The sequence below is a fragment of the Bufo bufo genome, chromosome 1, assembly GCF_905171765.1.
Source record: "Bufo bufo chromosome 1, aBufBuf1.1, whole genome shotgun sequence".
In the NCBI taxonomy this organism is placed as follows: Eukaryota; Metazoa; Chordata; class Amphibia; order Anura; family Bufonidae; genus Bufo; species Bufo bufo.
Genome location: NC_053389.1, coordinates 387,455,451 through 387,476,194, shown reverse-complemented (window position 1 = coordinate 387,476,194; position 20,744 = coordinate 387,455,451). Strand labels below are relative to the sequence as shown.

The 20,744-nt window shown below is 43.6% G+C and overlaps 1 protein-coding gene across 1 annotated transcript in view; it reads right to left on the bottom strand.

The window, feature by feature from the left end:
- The window catches only part of LOC120987022, a 64,556-nt gene that overhangs the window by 7,119 nt on the left and 36,693 nt on the right, over window positions 1-20,744 (bottom strand). Inside the window, exons 10-16 of the mRNA XM_040415677.1 lie at window positions 19,337-19,537; window positions 10,844-10,982; window positions 8,276-8,342; window positions 7,397-7,491; window positions 4,885-5,039; window positions 4,608-4,791; window positions 3,951-4,063 (exon numbers count right to left, since the gene is read on the bottom strand). Of these exons, the coding sequence (XP_040271611.1) occupies window positions 3,951-4,063; window positions 4,608-4,791; window positions 4,885-5,039; window positions 7,397-7,491; window positions 8,276-8,342; window positions 10,844-10,982; window positions 19,337-19,537 (954 nt within the window). The remainder of the gene's footprint in view (window positions 1-3,950; window positions 4,064-4,607; window positions 4,792-4,884; window positions 5,040-7,396; window positions 7,492-8,275; window positions 8,343-10,843; window positions 10,983-19,336; window positions 19,538-20,744) is intronic.

Genomic DNA, 20,744 nt, shown 5'->3' with positions numbered 1-20,744 from the left:
GAGCGACTACATGCTGCAGTGCCTGCGCAACGACAGCAGAGTTGCCCACATTTTAACGTGTGCAGACTACTGGGTTGCCACCCTGCTGGATCCACGGTACAAAGACAATGTGCCCACCTTACTTCCTGCACTGAAGCATGATAGGAAGATGCGCGAGTACAAGCGCACGTTGGTAGACGCGCTACTGAGAGCATTCCCAAATGTCACAGGGGAACAAGTGGAAGCCCAAGGCGAAGGCAGAGGAGGAGCAAGAGGTCGCCAACGCAGCTGTGTCACGGCCAGCTCCTCTGAGGGCAGGGTTAGCATGGCAGAGATGTGGAAAAGTTTTGTCACCACGCCACAGCTAACTGCACCACCACCTGATACCACCACGTTCCGTGTTAGCAGGAGGCAACATTTCACTAACATGGTGGAACAGTACCTGTGCACACCCCTCCACGTACTGACTGATGGTTCGGCCCCATTTAACTTCTGGGTCTCCAAATTGTCCACGTGGCCAGAGCTAGCCTTTTATGCCTTGGAGGTGCTGGCCTGCCCGGCGGCCAGCGTTTTGTCTGAACGTGTATTCAGCATGGCAGGGGGCGTCATTACAGACAAACGCAGCCGCCTGTCTACAGCCAATGTGGACAAGCTGACGTTCATAAAAATGAACCAGGCATGGATCCCACAGGACCTGTCCATCCCTTGTGCAGATTAGACATTAACTACCTCCCCTTAACCATATATTATTGTACTCCAGGGCACTTCCTCATTCAATCCTATTTTTATTTTCATTTTACCATTATATTGCGGGGCAACCCAAAGTTGAATGAACCTCTCCTCTGTCTGGGTGCCGGGGCCTAAAAATATCTGACAGTGGCCTGTTCCAGTGGTTGGTGACATGAAGCCTGATTCTCTGCTATGACATGAAGACTGATTCTCTGCTGACATGAAGACTGATTCTCTGCTATGGGACCTCTCTCCTCTGCCTGGGTGCCTGGGCCTAAATATGTGACAGTGGCCTGTTCCAGTGGTGGGTGACGTGAAGCCTGATTCTCTGCTATGACATGAAGACTGATTCTCTGCTGACATGAAGACTGATTCTCTGCTGAGTCGCTGACATGAAGCCTGAATCTCTGTTATGGGACCTCTCTCCTCTGCCTGGGTGCCTGGGCCTAAATATGTGACAATGGACTGTTCCAGTGGTGGGTGACGTGAAGCATGATTCTCTGCTATGACATGAAGACTGATTCTCTGCTGACATGAAGCCTGAATCTCTGTTATGGGACCTCTCTCCTCTGTCTGGGTGCCGGGGCCTAAAAATATCTGACAGTGGCCTGTTCCAGTGGTGGGTGACATGAAGCCTGATTCTCTGCTATGACATGAAGACTGATTCTCTGCTGATTCGCTGACATGAAGCCTGAATCTCTGTTATGGGACCTCTCTCCTCTGTCTGGGTGCCGGGGCATAAATTATATGACAATGGACTGTTCCAATGTTGGCTGACGTGAATCCTGATTCTCTGCTATGACATGAAGACTGATTCTCTGCTGATTCTCTGCTGACATGAAGCCTGAATCTCTGTTATGGGACCTCTCTCCTCTGTCTGGGTGCCGGGGCCTAAATATGTGACAATGGACTGTTCCAGTGGTGGGTGACGTGAAGCATGATTCTCTGCTATGACATGAAGACGGATTCTCTGCTGACATGAAGCCAGATTCTATGTTATGGGAAGTCTCTCCTCTGTCTGGGTGCCGGGTCCTAAATTATATGATAATGGACTGTTCCAATGTTGGGTGACGTGAAGCATGATTCTCTGCTATGACATGAAGACTGATTCTCTGCTGAAATGAAGCCTGAATCTCTGTTATGGGACCTCTCTCCTCTGCCTGGGTGCCGGGGCCTAAATATCTGACAATGGACTGTTCCAGTGGTGGGTGACGTGAGGCATGATTCTCTGCTATGACATGAAGACTGATTCTCTGCTGACATGAAGACTGAATCTCTGCTATGGGACCTCTCTCCTCTGCCTGGGTGCCGGGGCCTAAATATCTGACAATGGACTGTTCCAGTGGTGGGTGACGTGAAGCCTGATTCTCTGCTATGACATGAAGACTGATTCTCTGCTGATATGAAGCCAGATTCTCTGCTATGCGACCTCTCTCCTCTGCCTGGGTCTAAATATCTGACAATGGACTGTTCCAGTGGTGGGTGTCGTGAAGCATGATTCTCTGCTATGACATGAAGACTGATTCTCTGCTATGACATGAAGCCTGATTCTCTGCTATGACATGAAGACTGATTCTCTGCTGACATGAAGCCAGATTCTATGTTATGGGACCTCTCTCCTCTGTCTGGGTGCCGGGGCCTAAATATCTGACAATGGACTGTTCCAGTTTTGGGTGACGTGAAGCCTGATTCTCTGCTATGACATGAAGACTGATTCTCTGCTGACATGAAGCCTGATTCTCTGCTATGGGACCTCTCTCCTCTGTCTGGGTGCCGGGGCCTAAAAATATCTGACAGTGGCCTGTTCCAGTGGTGGGTGACGTGAAGCCTGATTCTTTGCTATGACATGAAGACTGATTCTCTGCTGACATGAAGCCAGATTCTATGTTATGGGACCTCTCTCCTCTGCCTGGGTGCCTGGGCCTAAATATGTGACAATGGACTGTTCCAGTGGTGGGTGACGTGAAGCCTGATTCTCTGCTATGACATGAAGACTGATTCTCTGCTGACATGAAGCCTGATTCTCTGCTATGGGACCTCTCTCCAATTGATATTGGTTAATTTTTATTTATTTTATTTTTATTTTTATTCATTTCCCTATTCACATTTGTTTGCAGGGGATTTAACTACATTTTGCTGCCTTTTGCAGCCCTCTAGCCCTTTCCTGGGCTGTTTTACAGCCTTTTTAGTGCCGAAAAGTTCGGGTCCCCATTGACTTCAATGGGGTTCGGGTTCGGGACGAAGTTCGGGTCGGGTTCGGATCATGAACCCGAACATTTCCGGGAAGTTCGGCCGAACTTCTCGAACCTGAACATCCAGGTGTTCGCTCAACTCTAATTTCAACACTTGGGTATAAAATCTTGTTTATTAACTAACCATTAAAATACCATGTAAATGGTTATATCACCATAATCCTTACACTTAAGCATTTTGGACCTTTCCAATTTTTGGTCAGTTATTGTCTGTTAACCTTGGTCATTATCATCTGTCTGCTTCATTACCTGACTGACACCTCCTTCATTTGGTTATACCATCATCTGTTTACCATCATTATTCAGTTCCTGTCAGCTCTCAGTGTCTTTCTACTTCGATGTATTCATTACCTGCCAGTGTTGATATGTGCATTATAATACTATTCTTGCAACTGTTCTGTTGTACAATTCAGCTTATAGTACCCAGGAAAGGTGGCTGCTATTGGTGAAGTCCAGTCTTGTGAACACCCGATGACTTTATACACACATTCACTTCTCAATGCAGAGTCGGCTGGTCAGCCCACCATGTACAGCATCTAACATGTATAGTAGGTTCTGACAGCTGCTGCAGCCCTGTTTCCTGCTTATCCCTTATCAGATAGATAGATCTATATATGTATACCGTCTCACAGGTTGCTTGGTTTCTTCCATTTGCTACTTCTCTCTGCAAGAGCTGAGGTTACTATACTTGTCTGTCAAACAGTGAATATTTATTCCCATGTAACAAATGCAGTACCAGACCAATGCTCTAAGGGCCCATAGTTCCCAGTCATGTAAAACATTATCAGCAACATAAATCCATAAATTGTTCCCTCACTCTCAGAGGCACCTCAGCTGGCCGCCTACACTGCCTATTCCTTACTACTTACGCAGTGGTATCTTTTATTAGTATATATATTTTTAAACTTATGTATATATAATTGTATTTTTAGACCATCTATATAGGAAACACTAAAGTGAGGAAAGGAAAAATGGTCAAATATTTTTTACCTTATAGTATCTTGCACCCCTGCTACAATGCACCCATTTATTTGATCGATACAAATACACATGACCACTCCCTTGGTATGCAGGATCCTCTCACACTGTGCACCCTCTTCGCTCTGTAGATGACAGAGATTGTAGTAATGGATAATCTAAATCTGTTCATATGTGAACGAGAAATTCAAATGGCCAATAATATGCAATAGAGAAAATGGAAGTCCAAAATATCTGTATACAGTATATGCTATGGCTTACCTGCTACAGTTATTGTTCTTTATATTTACTGAGTGTTACATTTTGCTCTAAAATTGTACCAACATTTTGTCTCAAAATTACCTTGCAAAGTAAGCCAACCAATAGGTGGTATAGCATTAAACTAAAAAGTTTAGCCATATTCCAAATTTATCATCCAGCCTGAGCCAAGATGATAAATTTGTGCATCCTTAGACTGCCTAATTGTACGCTGTCTACTGAATTAGTAAATCGGCCACACTGTTCATGAAAATATCTTCCTTGAAATATACCTGTATAAATTGAATTGCCCTCTTCGAATCATCTGTGCAGTACCAAGTAAGGGGTAGTGCAGTATCTGTGATAGCTATGTTTTTGCACCAGTGTATTCTAAAGATTAGTCTTACATTAGTAAATTGTAGAGTTTCATACCCATATTCGAATAGTTCCATCTTCAGAGCCTGTGATCCATTTGTCTTTCAGATTATGCCAAACAACTGAGGTGACTTCTGCCTCATGCCCTCTCAGAATATCTACAAGGGTCATCTCTGAACTTACTGCTCCAAAATGGCGGATGTAAATATTTCCATTGCTAGAAGAATAGGCAAACTCCTGTCTAGAACATATTAGACAAAAAAAATTCTACGTTTTTACCTCCGAAAATATAAGGAAAGGTCTTTATAAAATACTTTATGCACTGTATGTTTACCTTTTTGGACAATAGCACATGTCCATTATAACGCCATCACAAGCTGTTTCTCTTTGTTCGCTCCAGTTATCCAGTTCTGGTCTACAGAATGTCTCAATGAGGGTGCATGTAAGTAGATCCCATAAGCATAGTCTTCTGTCCCATCCACCACTCAACTATTGGAAAAAAGAAGATACACTATCTGCTCATAATGACATTTATCAGATGGCATTTATATATACACAAAATAATATTTTCTTTTAAGGCTACCTGCATACATTAGGTATTTGTATGCAGCAGATGCGCCGTTATAAACAGTGAGTGTGGACCCACTGTACCAACTAATTAGTTTGATTAAAGCTAACTCTAAGAGCATTATCCTGGCAGTCCTGCTGTATTCACCCTTTAACCCCTAAACAGGGATCTAGACTTCACTGCTGGGAAGCTACCAGGCTGCAACCTCTTGAAATAGGTCTGGTGTAGTTGTCAGCTGGCCCACTGGGGTGTCAGGCAATATTCTTAGTCTGGTACCAGGCCGAGATTGGAGCAGGCAGCATACAAACATATCCGAGAAACAAATCCGAGGTCAGGGCACGCAGCAATAGGACAATCCATGAAACAGGCAAAGGTCAGGGCAGGTGGCTAGAAGTCAGAGTTAGAAGTTAGACTGGAGTACGGTATATGTCAGACAGAAAATGACACCTTTTCTGGTTACTCGTGACTAGGAAATCTAAAGCTCAGACACTCTCCAACAAAGCCATAAACTGTCAGCTATTGGCTGGGGAAGGATTTGGATGCATGCACACTGGCCCTATAAGAGGCCGAAAGCAAGCCTGCGTCCTAAGGATTTGGCCAGGAGGCATGCAAAGAACACGTGCAGGCTGCAGCCTGCAGAGGGCACCAATGGCCAGAACCGCCTTGACCAGAGGGGAAAGTGCGGGACTGGACACGAGGGTGAGTAGCATAGCGCAATTTCCTGCAGAAAGGAGCGGGGCACAATATCCTCATGAAATCCACTTCAAAACCGCATAAAAAGTCAAATATAAATCAGCACGATTTATTTGATGCATTTTTTGTGTGGTTTTTGTTGTGGATTTTGGTGCAGATTTTCTGTTTATGTTAACAACCTCATTGAAGTCGATATCGAAAACCACTATATATATATATATATATATATATATATATATATATACATATATATATATAAGGTGAGGAATTGCACCAAAAAATTGACATGCTAATGATTTTACAAACCACACTACAGGTACATTTCTACACGGAAGAAAGAAGCAAAGTGTACATGAGATTTGTCACATTTCATTGCCATTTCAATCCATATGAAAAAAACACACATAATCTGCATCATGTCCAGTTACCCTAAAGGTCCTTCTTCTGAACTTTTATTTACCTACTACATTCAGCATACGGTCTGCGACATTTATATTTTAGAATAAAAGTTTTATTATGCTACGTAGATTGAAATAGTGTTCTCAATAAACTACAACAATCCAAATATCTGGGTATATCTGAACTAATCATATATTATGGCCATTTACCATCATGGACTAGTAGACGTAAAGTCTTCATATTATTATAAACAAAAGTCAGTCGGTGATTTTTTTCCTGACCATTTGTTCTCTGCTACATGTTCACTTTTTCTGTGTGAACTTTTGTTAATATTTGCTCCATGGCTTGCCATGGCTTTGATAACTGAAAATTGAAAATGCTAAATAAAGAATTTACAAAAAAAAATAAACAAAAGTCACAATTACTCCAGCAGCATATGTATATAAGAAGTAGAGTAGTTAGATATCATGCCAAACCTACATAGTTTTTATCTCTCTCTCTCTGCATCATTTCTGTATATGTATTACTGTCCCTTGCATTCTGCTTTTGCTAGTGTGTTTGCCATTAGTGTCCTTATTTTGGGCAATCCCCTCTTGTTAAAAAGGTGCCCTTCATATTTAATAGATCATAGGGTGTTTCGCTGCTGGGACCCCCTGCAATCAGTTTTAATCTGTTAAGTGCTCAACTTCCCGTAGCACCATCAGAGGAAAAATAAAGTATTGCATAGTATATATTGTAATCAATGGGCTACACGGATGTGATGAGTCGTCCAGCATGAGAGATTCTCTTTGTAGCCACTCTCTGTCCTGACTAATAAGTGAGTGTCCTGAGAAGGAAATGACCCTCTATTAATTTAGAACTTACTATTACTAATAAAGTATTTGAGAACCCTTTTAATATACCCATATACAAATGATTTTTAGATATCAATTTTCATGACAATTTATTTCATATTTATAGGGATTGTCCCATGCAGTTGGACCACAAAGCGATCCGACACTTATTCCCTAACCTGTGGGGGAATAAGTGTGGTTTGTGGAATAACCGCTTTAAGTACTGAATGTTTGCTGTAGAACGATCAGGTTGTGCAAGGTTTCATGATATTGCTTGCTGTATTTTGCATTAGAAGTATAGAAAAAAAAAACAGGTTCTAGAGCTTTAATTGAACTCGCTGAGATATACCTACCAAATATACAGTGGAGAAGCCATTTTCTTTCCCAACTACGACCAAGGCTGTGACTGCTTTAAAATGACCAGCTAATACCTTCTTGCAGGTGAAACCTGACCCACAAAATAAGAAGAAATTTAAACATATAAGAGCCTAAAATACACATATAAAATGCAACGATGGACCTATTTTATATATATGAAGGAAAAAGGCGGAACACAACATCTAGTCAATCTGTCATTTGGTAAACTATACTTGTAATAGCACTGCAATACAAAATAAAATAGCAGGAATATCTTTTTAAAGGGAATCTGTCACCAGTATTATGGTGTCCTAACTTAGGGCAACATAACTAGTGACAGGTCTCCTTGGGACACTCTTTTTAATTGACCCAGCCGTGTTGCCAAAATCTTGTATTAAACAGTTCCAGCACATGCCAATGAGTCCTGAATATTTATGGCTCTCCCCACCCACCTGATGCTGATTCATATAGAGAAAACTGTCAGAGGCAGGTGGGCAAGGAGAGCAGGGAGCTCATGAATACGGAGACTCACTGGCATGCGCTGGAGCAGTTAGAACCTAGCAGAATAAAAGTGGAGACAGATTCTCTTTAATAAAAGCTAATAAATATATTATATGTATGTCAAACTAACGCCATTGAAAAATACAACTTGTTCCACAAAGAATACCTTCATACAGCTACACCGATAAAAAAAAAATATAGCTCTTACAATAGAAAGACAAAAAAAATGTATTGTTTGGGCCAATGAAGGCTGAAACCCCTTTAACCCGCATTGTAATGAAGTTTAGTTGAGAATTTTAGTTGTGGATTCCATAAAAAATGGTCTAATGGTCTCTTGTGCAACCTGGAGATTTTCTGTATCACTTCTTCCTCACCTGCTAGATGCATATTTATTAACCCACCACTTTGTTCTGTGTTTAGAGAATTCTCTTTCATCAGAATCTGTGCAAATGAGAAACAATGTTTCACTACAAAATGTAATGTTTTCAGAACAAGATAATATATTGATATTGTTATTATACAATATATTATACTGATATTCTATTTTATATGTTCCATTTATTTAATGATCATAATATATATATATATATATATATATATATATATATATATATATAAAGGATACTTCTATTCAAACAAAAGTAGGATCCTACCAAAGAGAAATACCACTTTACCACACCAGTACTGTGCCCAGGGGTGGGATTCAAATTTTTAACAGCAGGTTCCCTACTCAACGGCGAACACGCGGCATCACAACACATGTTTACATATACATACACAATATATGTGCAACACACATAAATACACCATATACATGGTACACATACATAAATACACAATATTATAAGAAGGTACAAGGAATCATCGTGGATGATAGGTACGTGTCACCGAGGTTCCTGGCCTCGATGGAGTATGAGCTGGTTTTTATGTGTCAGCAGCAGTTGCTGTTTGACACCTTGGTACTTAGCATTGCTGTAATATCTGATCCGGGATGGCTCTTACTGGGAGTAGTCAAAGTGCTGGGTGGATGACTACTCCCCACGTTCCAGGCCGGGTTTTGCCAGGTATAAAAACCATCCAGAGGATTACCTCCGTCTGACAGTGGAGCTCAGGAGGTCTGTGTGCTGGGATCTGCGGCCTGTGCTGGGCTGGAGAGCGGAGACCCGTGTGTCAGGGGAACAGGCCACCTAAAGCCTGTTTTTGAACTTTCTGAGGCAGAACTGCCACCAAGGTGACTTTTGTTTTATTAACTTGCCATTGGGTGTGAAGTAACACCAACACTGCAAAAGTGATGTTTTTGGAATCATGTGTGAATAAACACTGAAGTTTGAATTACGAACTTGTATTTTGCCTCTGTACTGCGCCCGCTTATCCTAACTACCAGAGCGAATCCCCACAATATATACACTACACACACATACCACCCAACTTTTAAAAAGCATAAGGTGCTAAACTATGGAAAGGAAGTGCTCATGGCCAGAGCACCGGATCGGGATTCAGCCGGTAACACGGCTCTCCGATCCGGCTGTAATTTTAACAACTAGATCTGGAGAACCTGAGAGACCCGGCTCAATCCTATGCCTGACTGTGTCGTATTCCCAAATGCTGTTTCCAGCTATAACGAGCTTCCTTTGGACTGTGTGCTAAAAGTTATTTGGATCACCAGCTCTGCTGGCTCTAGAACATACTGTATTTTTTCGCCGGGCCGAAGCATGCGCACTGTGATGCCCATTGTGGGCACTGCATCGCTTTAACTATTGCGCATGCGCCGGAAAACACCACATTGCTGCTGTTTTTGCGCCGTAAAGCGATGCCGTGCCAACAATGGTCATTGCAGTGCGCATGCCCTGGCCCGGAGGCAGTGCGCAGGCGCGGGATCTCGCCTGGACCGAAGGATGACGCAAGGGAATAGGAGGGCGGGCATATGCAGAGGCTGGGGCGGGGGAACAATGAAAAAAGGCAGAGCAGCCTGGGCACCAACACAGTGAACGCCGCCCCTGGGCACTTGTGAGTGCTCATTTGCATATCAATCAAAGTTCGTTTTTCCAGCTTCTGCAAGTGTAAAAACAAAGACAAAGGTACTATTACATTCATGTATAGGTGTGCGATAGGACAATGTAAGTGCTGTATATGGCCATATGGAGGTGACAGACTCCCTATAAATGACATAGGATGTATTTTACTGTATTAACTAGAAAAAGATAATGGTAATACTTTTGTTACATATAATTTAATTGTTCAACTAATTGTCAAAACTCAGAACCATCTGAGTGCCTATATTAGATTGGCCTCTTCATTTTATGAGAATATTATAATTATTCACTATAATGAATGTGGCATAGCTATAGTATCATTGCTCTGTCATGACAGTAAGTACAGCACATGATCGCTGAGATCACCATTTGGCTGCAGCAGCCATATCATCTAGTGCTAGATAGGCTTAGGATTGAAGAAGTGAGTAGTGTTTTTTGTTTTTTTTATAAAACATTTGTGGCTTATTTTTTCAACCATTGGACAAAGTTTTTAATTTTCTATTTTCCTTTTCCTACAAAATCTTACTTACAGTATATCTGACTTATATGGGGTTCTGAGATACTAATATCTTAGTTAAGTATTTATACTGAACAAGGTTCAACCATTGGACAAAGTTTTTAATTTTCTATTTTCCTTTTCCTACAAAATCTTACTTACAGTATATCTGACTTATATGGGGTTCTGAGATACTAATATCTTAGTTAAGTATTTATACTGAACAAGGTCTAAATTATGACAGCGCTCACCAAGTGTAGGCTCTTATGTTCTATAAGTAAAAGGCAAGGAGAACACCAGGCTTACCATATGATGAGACCTCAATGAAGTAAAATTTGAAAGGGGATGTTGAATTGGACCTGTTTTTTCAGAGTTTTAACCTAAATTTACAGTTAGAAATCATAGAGTTTTACCTTAAGATGCTGTTCATCATCCAGAGAAAAAGTGTCTTCATGAACTGGACCTGTGACAGAATCATCAAACTCCCATAGGTAAATGTCCCCACTTTCTGTAGCCATGACCAGTAGATCAATTTCATCAGTGAACAATGACCTAAGAAATATAGACGGTTAGTATAGAATGTATACTATTACTTTGGAGGTCTCAAAGAAAAATGTCTGGTGCTCGTGAATATTTTATTCTCCAGTTCTGAACGATAAGTCACTTGTTAGAGCAACCAGAAGGTGCAGTTATAGACAGTCATTATGGAGGACAAAAATAACTTTCTTTTGCCACCCAGTCACTAGAATCTGTACATTAGTATTACAGAGACGTTTCTTCCACCAATTTAACACACAGCGGGCAGAACAGCAAACAATGGGCACAACACATTTATCAGGGGGAAAACTGTAACAAGCAAGAAAAAGAGATACATGAATTAACATGAAACAAAGGAAAGATGTTTATTACACAAAAAAGGGAGACAACCAGTAGCTAGACCCTACAAGGAAATTTCCCAGTGGGCCAATGCCCAGGGGGCCGCCCAAGCCCGCCTCTCTTCCACTGGCCGGGTACATAAGGAGCTCTTGGCGGTAATTAATGCTGTGAGAATCAAGTTCTCATTTACCCAGCTAGCGAGCATACTTGCCTTCCTGAATTCAACTGCTGTGGGCCACATCTCACCTTCTAAGCCCCCTGCTCCATATCATAATCAGAGACAACTGGAGGAGGACAACAGAAAATGGCAGCTATTGATGGCTACCACAGAGGGAAATCCAAAAAAGAAGAAAGAGAGTATACTGTTCCAGTTCGGGCCACTGTTCCAGTCTGCCTACATAGAAATCCATGGGGTGTTCAGGCAGGAGCTCTAGGCTTACACTGGCCTCAACCTGGTGTGGCAAGTGGAAAAACTTTCATGTTCCAAACCTTACATAAATTGTCAGTTATCGGGGAAGATGGTGTTTAAACACACACACTGTTAGGGTGCATTCACACTAACATGGTTTGGTTCTGCATCCGAGCCGCATTTTTTGCGGCTTGGATGCAGACCCATTCTTCTCAATCCGTTCAGTGGCCCTGAAAAAATTATAGATCATGTCCTATTCTTGTCCGTTTTGCATTTCTATAATGGGCCACCTGTTCCGTTCCTCAAATGCAGAACGCACACGAGTGGCATCCGTGTTTTGTGGTCCGCGCATGTTTGTGTGCATGAGCCCTTATAGGAAAAAATAAATAAAATAAAACTTTGGCTTGTAGTGGGAGCAAGCATCCAAAACTTATGCCTTGACAGGGTCAGAATACGTGCCTCTCCACTGCCACAAAAAACATTGACCCAGTGGGCTGTGAAAGATTACATGGCATTTCTATAATGGCACGTCAGCGAATGCACCACCAGCAATGTGGCAAGGTGGGGGTTCAGCTTGTAGACGAGCTAATTGCTGGTGAAGAAAAGTTTTTTCATGGCCAAACGTTTTATTATAGATGTCTCACGATGGAGCGGAGGACAAACATGAGTCTTAGCAGGAGAAGAAGATGATGATGATGAGGATGATAACAAAGATACTGTATTGCTTGGGGATGTGGGTTGGCTTCCACAAAGAGGAATAGGAGAAGGATGCCAGACTTGTTCTGATTGGGAATGCTGGCCTGTTGTATTTTCCCAAAGAATTCAGTGATGCTCCCTCATGTGCTGCAATAGACCTCTGGTACCTATGATTGTGTTTGAATGGACACAGCTTATTTTAATCCTGCACTTGGCTGTGGTTTTTGTGTGCCTGCCTTGTGGAGAAAAAACACCATACGGCAGTTGCTCACATGGAACTAGGGCACCCAAGCTCGGCTTAGCTCTTGCACATTTTGGGTCTAACCCACCCACAGTGTCAGCGGCATCACCAGATCCAAAGCAGACGTGGCCCTGGCTGTTCTTTGGGAAGTACATCGCCTCTGCTCTTTATTGCTACCACTACCACCCTCCTCCGCTGAAGTTGCCTTCTCCTCAGCACCCCCCAATCCAGCTTCCAGGGCCAGTCCAGCACACAATCATCATCTGAGTCCTCACCCTGTGCTGCTTTTATCAGACTGTGAGCTATCATGGTGGGCTCCGTGGTCCCCCTCCTCTGCTCTGAATTTGCACTGACTGCCACTGTCGCTGCCCCCACCATCAATGCCATGGCTAAGGGTGCCACTATTATGAACACCATTTAACACAGCTATGCATGTGCTCTTCAGCTTCCTCCTGAACCTGCTCCTCAGGGCAGCCCAAATGGTGACTGCTCTCTCTCGTTATTAGGGAGACTCTCTTGACTGTCCGCCGTAGGGCATGGTGGGGTTTTCTTGCCACTTCTTAGCAAAAAGAAAGGTACCCCACTGAGAAAGGGCAATGGAGACTGAGAGGACTCAGCTGAAAGCCTTCTCTAGGGCTGCAAGGATGAGTCGCAGGAGGAACAGTGTAACCCCTTTCTCCACGGCACAATTTCATACTCCGAAGTCACTTCCATGTCATCCTGCTGTGACTGAGAGGAGGACTGAGCTATCCAATCCACAATATCATCCTCTTTCTCATTAACGATAATGTTGTACCTTTCTGAAGCGAGGGAGAGCTGTATCCTACTACTGCTACTACTTCTGGTCAGATAGCCGGTGCTGCTACTACCAACATTCTGGCTCTGCCTCTTTCGTTTGAAACCCTTCTGTAGCATTGACATTTTTGGGCCTAAATGTATACAGTCACTTAAAGTATGGAATGGTTTGCAAATATGGTTCCTGGAACTTTAAGAGAGGGAGGTGCAATACCTTCCATTTTCACAAACAAACTGAAGACACTGCTACCAACTGTAGGAGACACAATAAGGGTGATTGATTTTGGCATTTAACACTGTTATAGCACATAAACTTTACTTTGGCTTTTGTCCTTGATTATTATGAATTGCTGTTGTTGTGTCTTCCTCCAGTGATGTCGCCATTTTCCCTGCATTTGTTTAATATTTAACACGTTAAGGACCTTGGACGAGAATGCTCGTCCTAACTTGCTGCTACTTCAGGCACTAGGACGAGCATTCTCGTCCTAGGGTTAATGTGATGCCCCACATGCGCTGCCACGATCAGCAGCAGGGGCCCGGCTGATACTGACAGCCGGGCCCCTGCTGTATCTACCAGCATCGGTGAAAACACAGATGCCGGCAGATTAACAGATTAATGGTCTTGCTGACTGCGGCATACAGGGGGTTTGCGGCAGCTTGTATATCCCCATCGGGTCCCTGTGCTGCGGTGACGGGGACCCGATGGTTGCTATGGCAGCCCCGATGCCTGGACTGCCAGCTACGGAAGCCCAGGAGATCCAGCCCCGTCTTACAAATGTATTATGCAGTATTGAAACAGGGATCAGACCCTGAAATGTTGAAGTCCCATAGTGGGACAAAAAATAAAGTGAAAAAAGAAGTTAAAAAAATAAAGAAAATAAAGAAAATTAAATGTTACAAGTAAAAAAAATTGTAAAAAAAAGAAAAATAGACAGATTAGGTATTGCCGCGTCAGTATCGACCAGCTCTATAAAAATATCACATGACCTAACCCCTCAGGTGAACACCATCAAAAAAATAAAATAAAAACTGCTAAATAAAATATCTTTTTGTAAAAGTGCAGAACAAAGTGATCAAAAAGGTGTATGCCCCTTAAAATAGTACCAATCTAACCTTCACCTCATCCAGCAAAAAATGAGCCCCTACCTAAGACAATCGCCCAAAAATAAAAATAAACTATGGCTCTCAGACTATGGAGACACTAAAACATGCTTATATTGTGTTAAATGTAAAAAAAAAAAAAAAAAAGAGTTGACATATTAGGTATCTCCGCGTCCATAACAACCTGCTCTATAAAAATACCACATGACCTAACCCCTGAGGTGAACACCATGAAAAAAAAAAAAATCAATTTTTTGTCACCTTATATCATAAAAAGTGTAATAGCAAGCAATCAAAAAGTCATACACACCCCAAAATAGTGCCAATCAAACCGTCATCTCATGCCCAAAAAAATAGCGCCTACACAAGGCAGTCACCCCAAAAAACAAAACAAAAAAAAACGTATGGGTTTCAAAATATCATATTTTTCAAAAATGCTTTATTATGTAAAACTGAAACAAACATCCAAAAAATCATATTTGGTATTGTCGTGTTCGTAACAACCTGCCCTATAAAAATACCACATGATCTAACCTGTCAGATGAACATTGTAAATAACAAAAAATAAAAACTGTGCCAAAACAGCTATTTTTTTTTACCTTGCCTAACAAAAAGTGTAATATAGAGCAAGCAAAAATTATATGTACCCTAAAATAGTACCAACAAAACTGCCTCCTTATCCCGTAGTTTCCAAAATGAGGTAATTTTTTTTGGAGTTTACTCTAGGGGTGCATCAGGTGGTCTTCATATGTGACATGGTAGCTTAAAATAATCCCAGTGAAATCTGCCCTCTAAAAAAACCATATGGCGTTCCTTTCCTTCTGTGCAATGTCGTTTGCCCTACAGCAGTTTATGACCACATATGGGGTGTTTCTGTAAACTACAGAATCAGGGCAATAAATATTGAGTTTTGTTTGGCTGTTAACCCTTGTTTTGTTAGTGGGAAAAAAATTATTAAAATGGAAAATCTGGCAAAAAAGTGACATTTTGAAATTTTATCTCCATTTTCCATTAATTCTTGTGGAACACCTAAGGCTAGGTCTACACAACGACATTTGTCGCGCAACATTTTGTTGCACCAATGTCGCGTGACAATTTTAATAATGGCAGTCTATGGTGTCGCACTGCAACATGCAACATCGAGATTAGGGCTGCACGATATGGGAATTTTGTGCGATTGCGATTAGGGCCCTAAAAATTGCGATAACGATGTGCGATGCGATATTTTAAGGGAATTGTGCTAGAGGTCTATTTGCTTGGATTTTCCCATATGAGCCGCTGACGCGGCTGGGTATGACATAGTTATGGGGGATCTGTGGATGGCGCTGTTATGTGGGGGATCTGTGGATGGCGCTGTTATGTGGGGGATCTGTGGATGACGCTGTTATGTGGGGGATCTGTGGATGGCGCTGTTATGTGGGGGATCTGTGGATGACGCTGTTATGTGGGGGATCTGTGGATGACGCTGTTATGTGGGGGATCTGTGGATGACGCTGGTATGTGGGGGATCTGTGGAGGACGCTGTTATGTGGGGGATCTGTGGAGGACGCTGTTATGTGGGGGATCTGTGGAGGACGCTGTTATGTGGGGGATCTGTGGAGGACGCTGTTATGTGGGGGATCTGTGGAGGACGCTGTTATGTGGGGGATCTGTGGATGGCGCTGTTATGTGGGGGATCTGTGGATGGAGCTGTTATGTGGGGGATCTGTGGATGGAGCTGTTATGTGGGGGATCTGCGGAGGACGCTGTTATGTGGGGGATCTGTGGATGGCGCTGTTATGTGGGGGATCTGTGGATGGAGCTGTTATGTGGGGGACCTGTGGATGGAGCTGTTATGTGGGGGATCTGTGGATGGAGCTGTTATGTGGGGGATCTGTGGATGGCGCTGTTATGTGGGGGATCTGTGGATGGCGCTGTTATGTGGGGGATCTGTGGATGGCGCTGTTATGTGGGGGATCTGTGGATGGCGCTGTTATGTGGGGGATCTGTGGATGGCGCTGTTATGTGGGGGATCTGTGGATGGCGCTGTTATGTGGGGGATCTGTGGATGGCGCTGTTATGTGGGGGATCTGTGGATGGCGCTGTTATGTGGGGGATCTGTGGATGGCGCTGTTATGTGGGGGATCTGTGGATGGCGCGGTTATGTGGGGGATCTGTGGATGGCGCTGTTATGTGGGGGATCTGTGGATGCCGCTGTTATGTGGGGGATCTGTGGATGACGCTGTTATGTGGGGGATCTGTGGATGGCGCTGTTATGTGGGGGATCTGTGGATGGCGCTGTTATGTGGGGGATCTGTGGATGGCGCTGTTATGTGGGGGATCTGTGGATGGCGCTGTTATGTGGGGGATCTGTGGATGGCGCTGTTATGTGGGGGATCTGTGGATGGCGCTGTTATGTGGGGGATCTGTGGATGGCGCTGTTATGTGGGGGATCTGTGGATGGCGCTGTTATGTGGGGGATCTGTGGATGGCGCGGTTATGTGGGGGATCTGTGGATGGCGCTGTTATGTGGGGGATCTGTGGATGCCGCTGTTATGTGGGGGATCTGTGGATGACGCTGTTATGTGGGGGATCTGTGGAGGTGTAGATCTGTGGAGGACGCTGTTATGTGGGGGATCTGTGGATGGCGCTGTTATGTGGGGGATCTGTGGAGGTGTAGATCTGTGGAGGACGCTGTTATGTGGGAGATCTGCGGAGGACGCTGTTATGTGGGGGACCTGCGGAGGGCACTGCTATGGGGGACCTGCGGAGGGCACTGCTATGGGGGACCTGCGGAGGGCACTGCTATGGGGGACCTGCGGAGGGCACTGCTATGGGGACCTGCGGAGGGCACTGCTATGGGGGACCTGCGGAGGGCACTGCTATGGGGGACCTGCGGAGGGCACTGCTATGGGGGACCTGCGGAGGGCACTGCTATGGGGGACCTGCGGAGGGCACTGTTATGGGGGATGTGTGCTATGACACATGGGGCCACGAGGGGGGCCAGCATAAGACACACATATAGCATCTTATGCTGGTCCCCCTCATGGCCCTATGTGTCCTAAACTGCGCACATAACTCTCCTATTCATAAAATGGGCAGCCTCTGTACTTTCACTATGAATGCACTCACACTGCAGAGAGCGTCAGAGAGCGAGCCGGCAGGCGCGTGACTGACGTCACTGTCACGCTCCTCCCACTTAATTCAGGAAGCAGGAGTGTGACTAAGTGACGTCAGTCACGCGCCGGCCGGCTGCCTCGCTCGCTCCCGCTCGTCGCTGCAGTTCATTCATTGTGAAAGTAAGTACAGAGGCTGGACCTGTTATCAATACTCAATAGGACAGAGGACTTTTTTTTATCAATAGGGGCCCCTACATATATAATCGCGGCATTTTCGGCTCGGCCGAATCGCCAAACCGCATTTGCCGATTATCGCGATTCGGTTATTTTAGCGATATATCGTGCAGCCCTAATCGAGATGGATTTTTCTGCGACTGTTGCGTCGCAGTCGCAGCATGTCGCATGTTGCAGTGCGACACCATAGACTGCCATTATAAAAATTGTCGCGCGACATTGGTGCAACAAAATGTTGCGCGACAAATGTTGCGCCCTATTTGTCGCACGACACCTTAAGGGGTGTAGTTTCTAAAATGGGGTCATTTTTGGGTGGTTTCTATTATCTAAGCCTCACAAAGTGACTTTAGACCTGAACTGGTCCTTAAAAAGTGAGTTTTGGAAATTTTCTGAAAAATTTCTAGATTTGCTTCTAAACTTCTAAGCCTTCAAATTTTTGGTAAATTTGGTAATTTTTTTTATAAATAAAAAAGATTATTTTTCCATGAATTTTACCACTCTCATGAAGTACAATATGTGATGAGAAAACAATCTCAGAATGGCCTGGATAAGTAAAAGCGTTTTAAAGTTATTACAACATAAAGTGACACATGTCAGATTTGCTAAAAATGGCCTGGTCCTTAAGGTGAAAAATGGCTGTGTCCTTAAGGGGTTAAAGATGTTGCTAATAATGTGTATAATGAAAATATACGGTTTGGCAATTTTTGTTAGGTGATTTTTTTCCAAAAATAAATTTGATTGGAACCCGCACTCTAGCGATATGCCCACATAGTCTGATATGCCATCATTGTCTGCGATGCGAAAACCGCTTTAACTATGTGGAGATGTCCTGACAGAGTATTTCAGGTGATTTCCCTGAGATTTCAAATGCTACATCTATCGTCTGGATGGTAAAACACATGTTGTACAGTTTTGCTCTTATTTCACCCCCCTTCCCCCAACCAAAAAAAACAACCCATAAAATTCTGTTAAAATGGGGAAAAAAGAAAAAAATGTCTTTGCAAATAGCTGCGTTTGAGGGCAAGTGCTTCCCCCCCACTTCCTCTCAGGGCCATGTGAGCACCTTTCCTTTTCATCCCTAGTGCTTTTTCCCACAAACGTGCTGTAAAGTGGCACCATGCATAGTTTTACTGGATTCGTCCGAAACTAACCTGAAAAGGTTTGGGTTCTTCTGCTGGACAAAATTTTCCAAAGTTCGGAATGAACTTGGTTCGTTATGAACTGGTTCACTCATCTCTAGTGAAAAGGAATTTGTGAAAAGCAGTTTTGGGTTATAAAAAAAAAAAAGGTTTGGGTAGCACTGTATAGATTTTGGAAGTAGCAATTTTGAAGAGTGGACCTATCTCCCTACTGTACTGCCTTTAAACAGTTGCTCACTCAGTTCAACTGCATCAAACATACAGTATGCCACAACTTTTTCCATCTAAGGCATAATAAGCAAACATTTGTCTCTTACTTTGTGTATCCACAGAACTTTGTCCGGTTGGTAGGTGGTCTCTGATTATTTAATATTATGCCCTTTCTCAATATTCCTGCTGTTCCTGGACGTTGAATCCTGGATTGAGGCCTCTTATTTTGCTCTGTTACTTGTTTCTGCAGAAGACTTCGCAGTCCTCTCCTTTCTGGCCTGGTGTCTTCCATGTTGTATGACTCTTTGCTACAGGAAGCACACAAGTTTGGGTTAGTTCACAAATAACCTGATACAGTATGACTTATGCATATTCAAGTCAAATGTTATTATGACCACTTTTTACATTGGCAGCACTAGCAAATGAGAGAAGTCACGTGTTGTGAGCTAGCTTGGGGAGTATTTAAGGCGTGTGATAAGATGTCTGCACACATATCCCTCGTTGCTGTAATAGGTAAAAGGGGTGATTTGTCATACTTACAAAAATGGGTGATTATTGGCTTTGAGGCCAAGAGTGGCAGTGCTTCTGAAACTGCGCATTTTTGTGAACTGTTCGCATGCTGCTGTAGTGAAACTGTATTGTGAGTGGACAAATGACACCATTGCAAATAAGAGTCGTGGAAACTGTGAAGCACCACGTCCCATTGATGTGAGAGGTGCCATTGATGTGGTGCCCCAAGCAGACAGATGGTCACTATGTAGTGTCCCACTCAGCGGCGTAGCTAAAGGCTCATGGGCCCTTGTGCAAGAGTTCATCTTGGGCCCCCCTTCCCTCAGTACTTTGTGTCAAGGGACAGGGAAACACATAGCCTTCATGCCACCTGAGGCAAAAATTTAAATAGCCCCCCCCCTTCAATCCAAATTCTTGACCTAACCCCTTCCCTTCAGCCAGAGGTGTAACTTCACCAGCATGTACTTTCTATAATTCCAGTGTCCTCTTACTTATATGTCTTATATATATCTTCCTATATGGCACAAGGGTCTTTGGGTTCCCTCAGGCTCCTGGGCCCGGTAGCGACTGCTACCTCTGCACCCCTATAGCTACGCCCCTGGTCTCACTTATATGTGTATGGGCCACTCCAAAATGCTATTTCCATTTCATGTCATTTTGCACTCATTACTGTATTTGCTTTTCTCATATGCTGCTAAATTCCTATTTCAGGCTGTTCAAACGCACTACACTTTGCCACCACTAGAGGTCTCTATTACATAATTTAAAATAGGCCCGCCACAGGGAGTTAGAGTTAGAGAGTGTGGGGAGAGAAAAGTTAGAAGGAGGCAGGAGAGGAGTCTAGGAGACAAACTTTGTCTCTGTCCTCCTTGGCTTTGCCCCAGGAGTTAATCTACTTGAACTTGTGGAGGTTAGAGCATTTCCAGCTTAAGGACTCCACAGCACCAAATGACCAGGAGAAGCTTCCGGCACCTGAACACCACCTGACAACTAAGTACAAAGTTT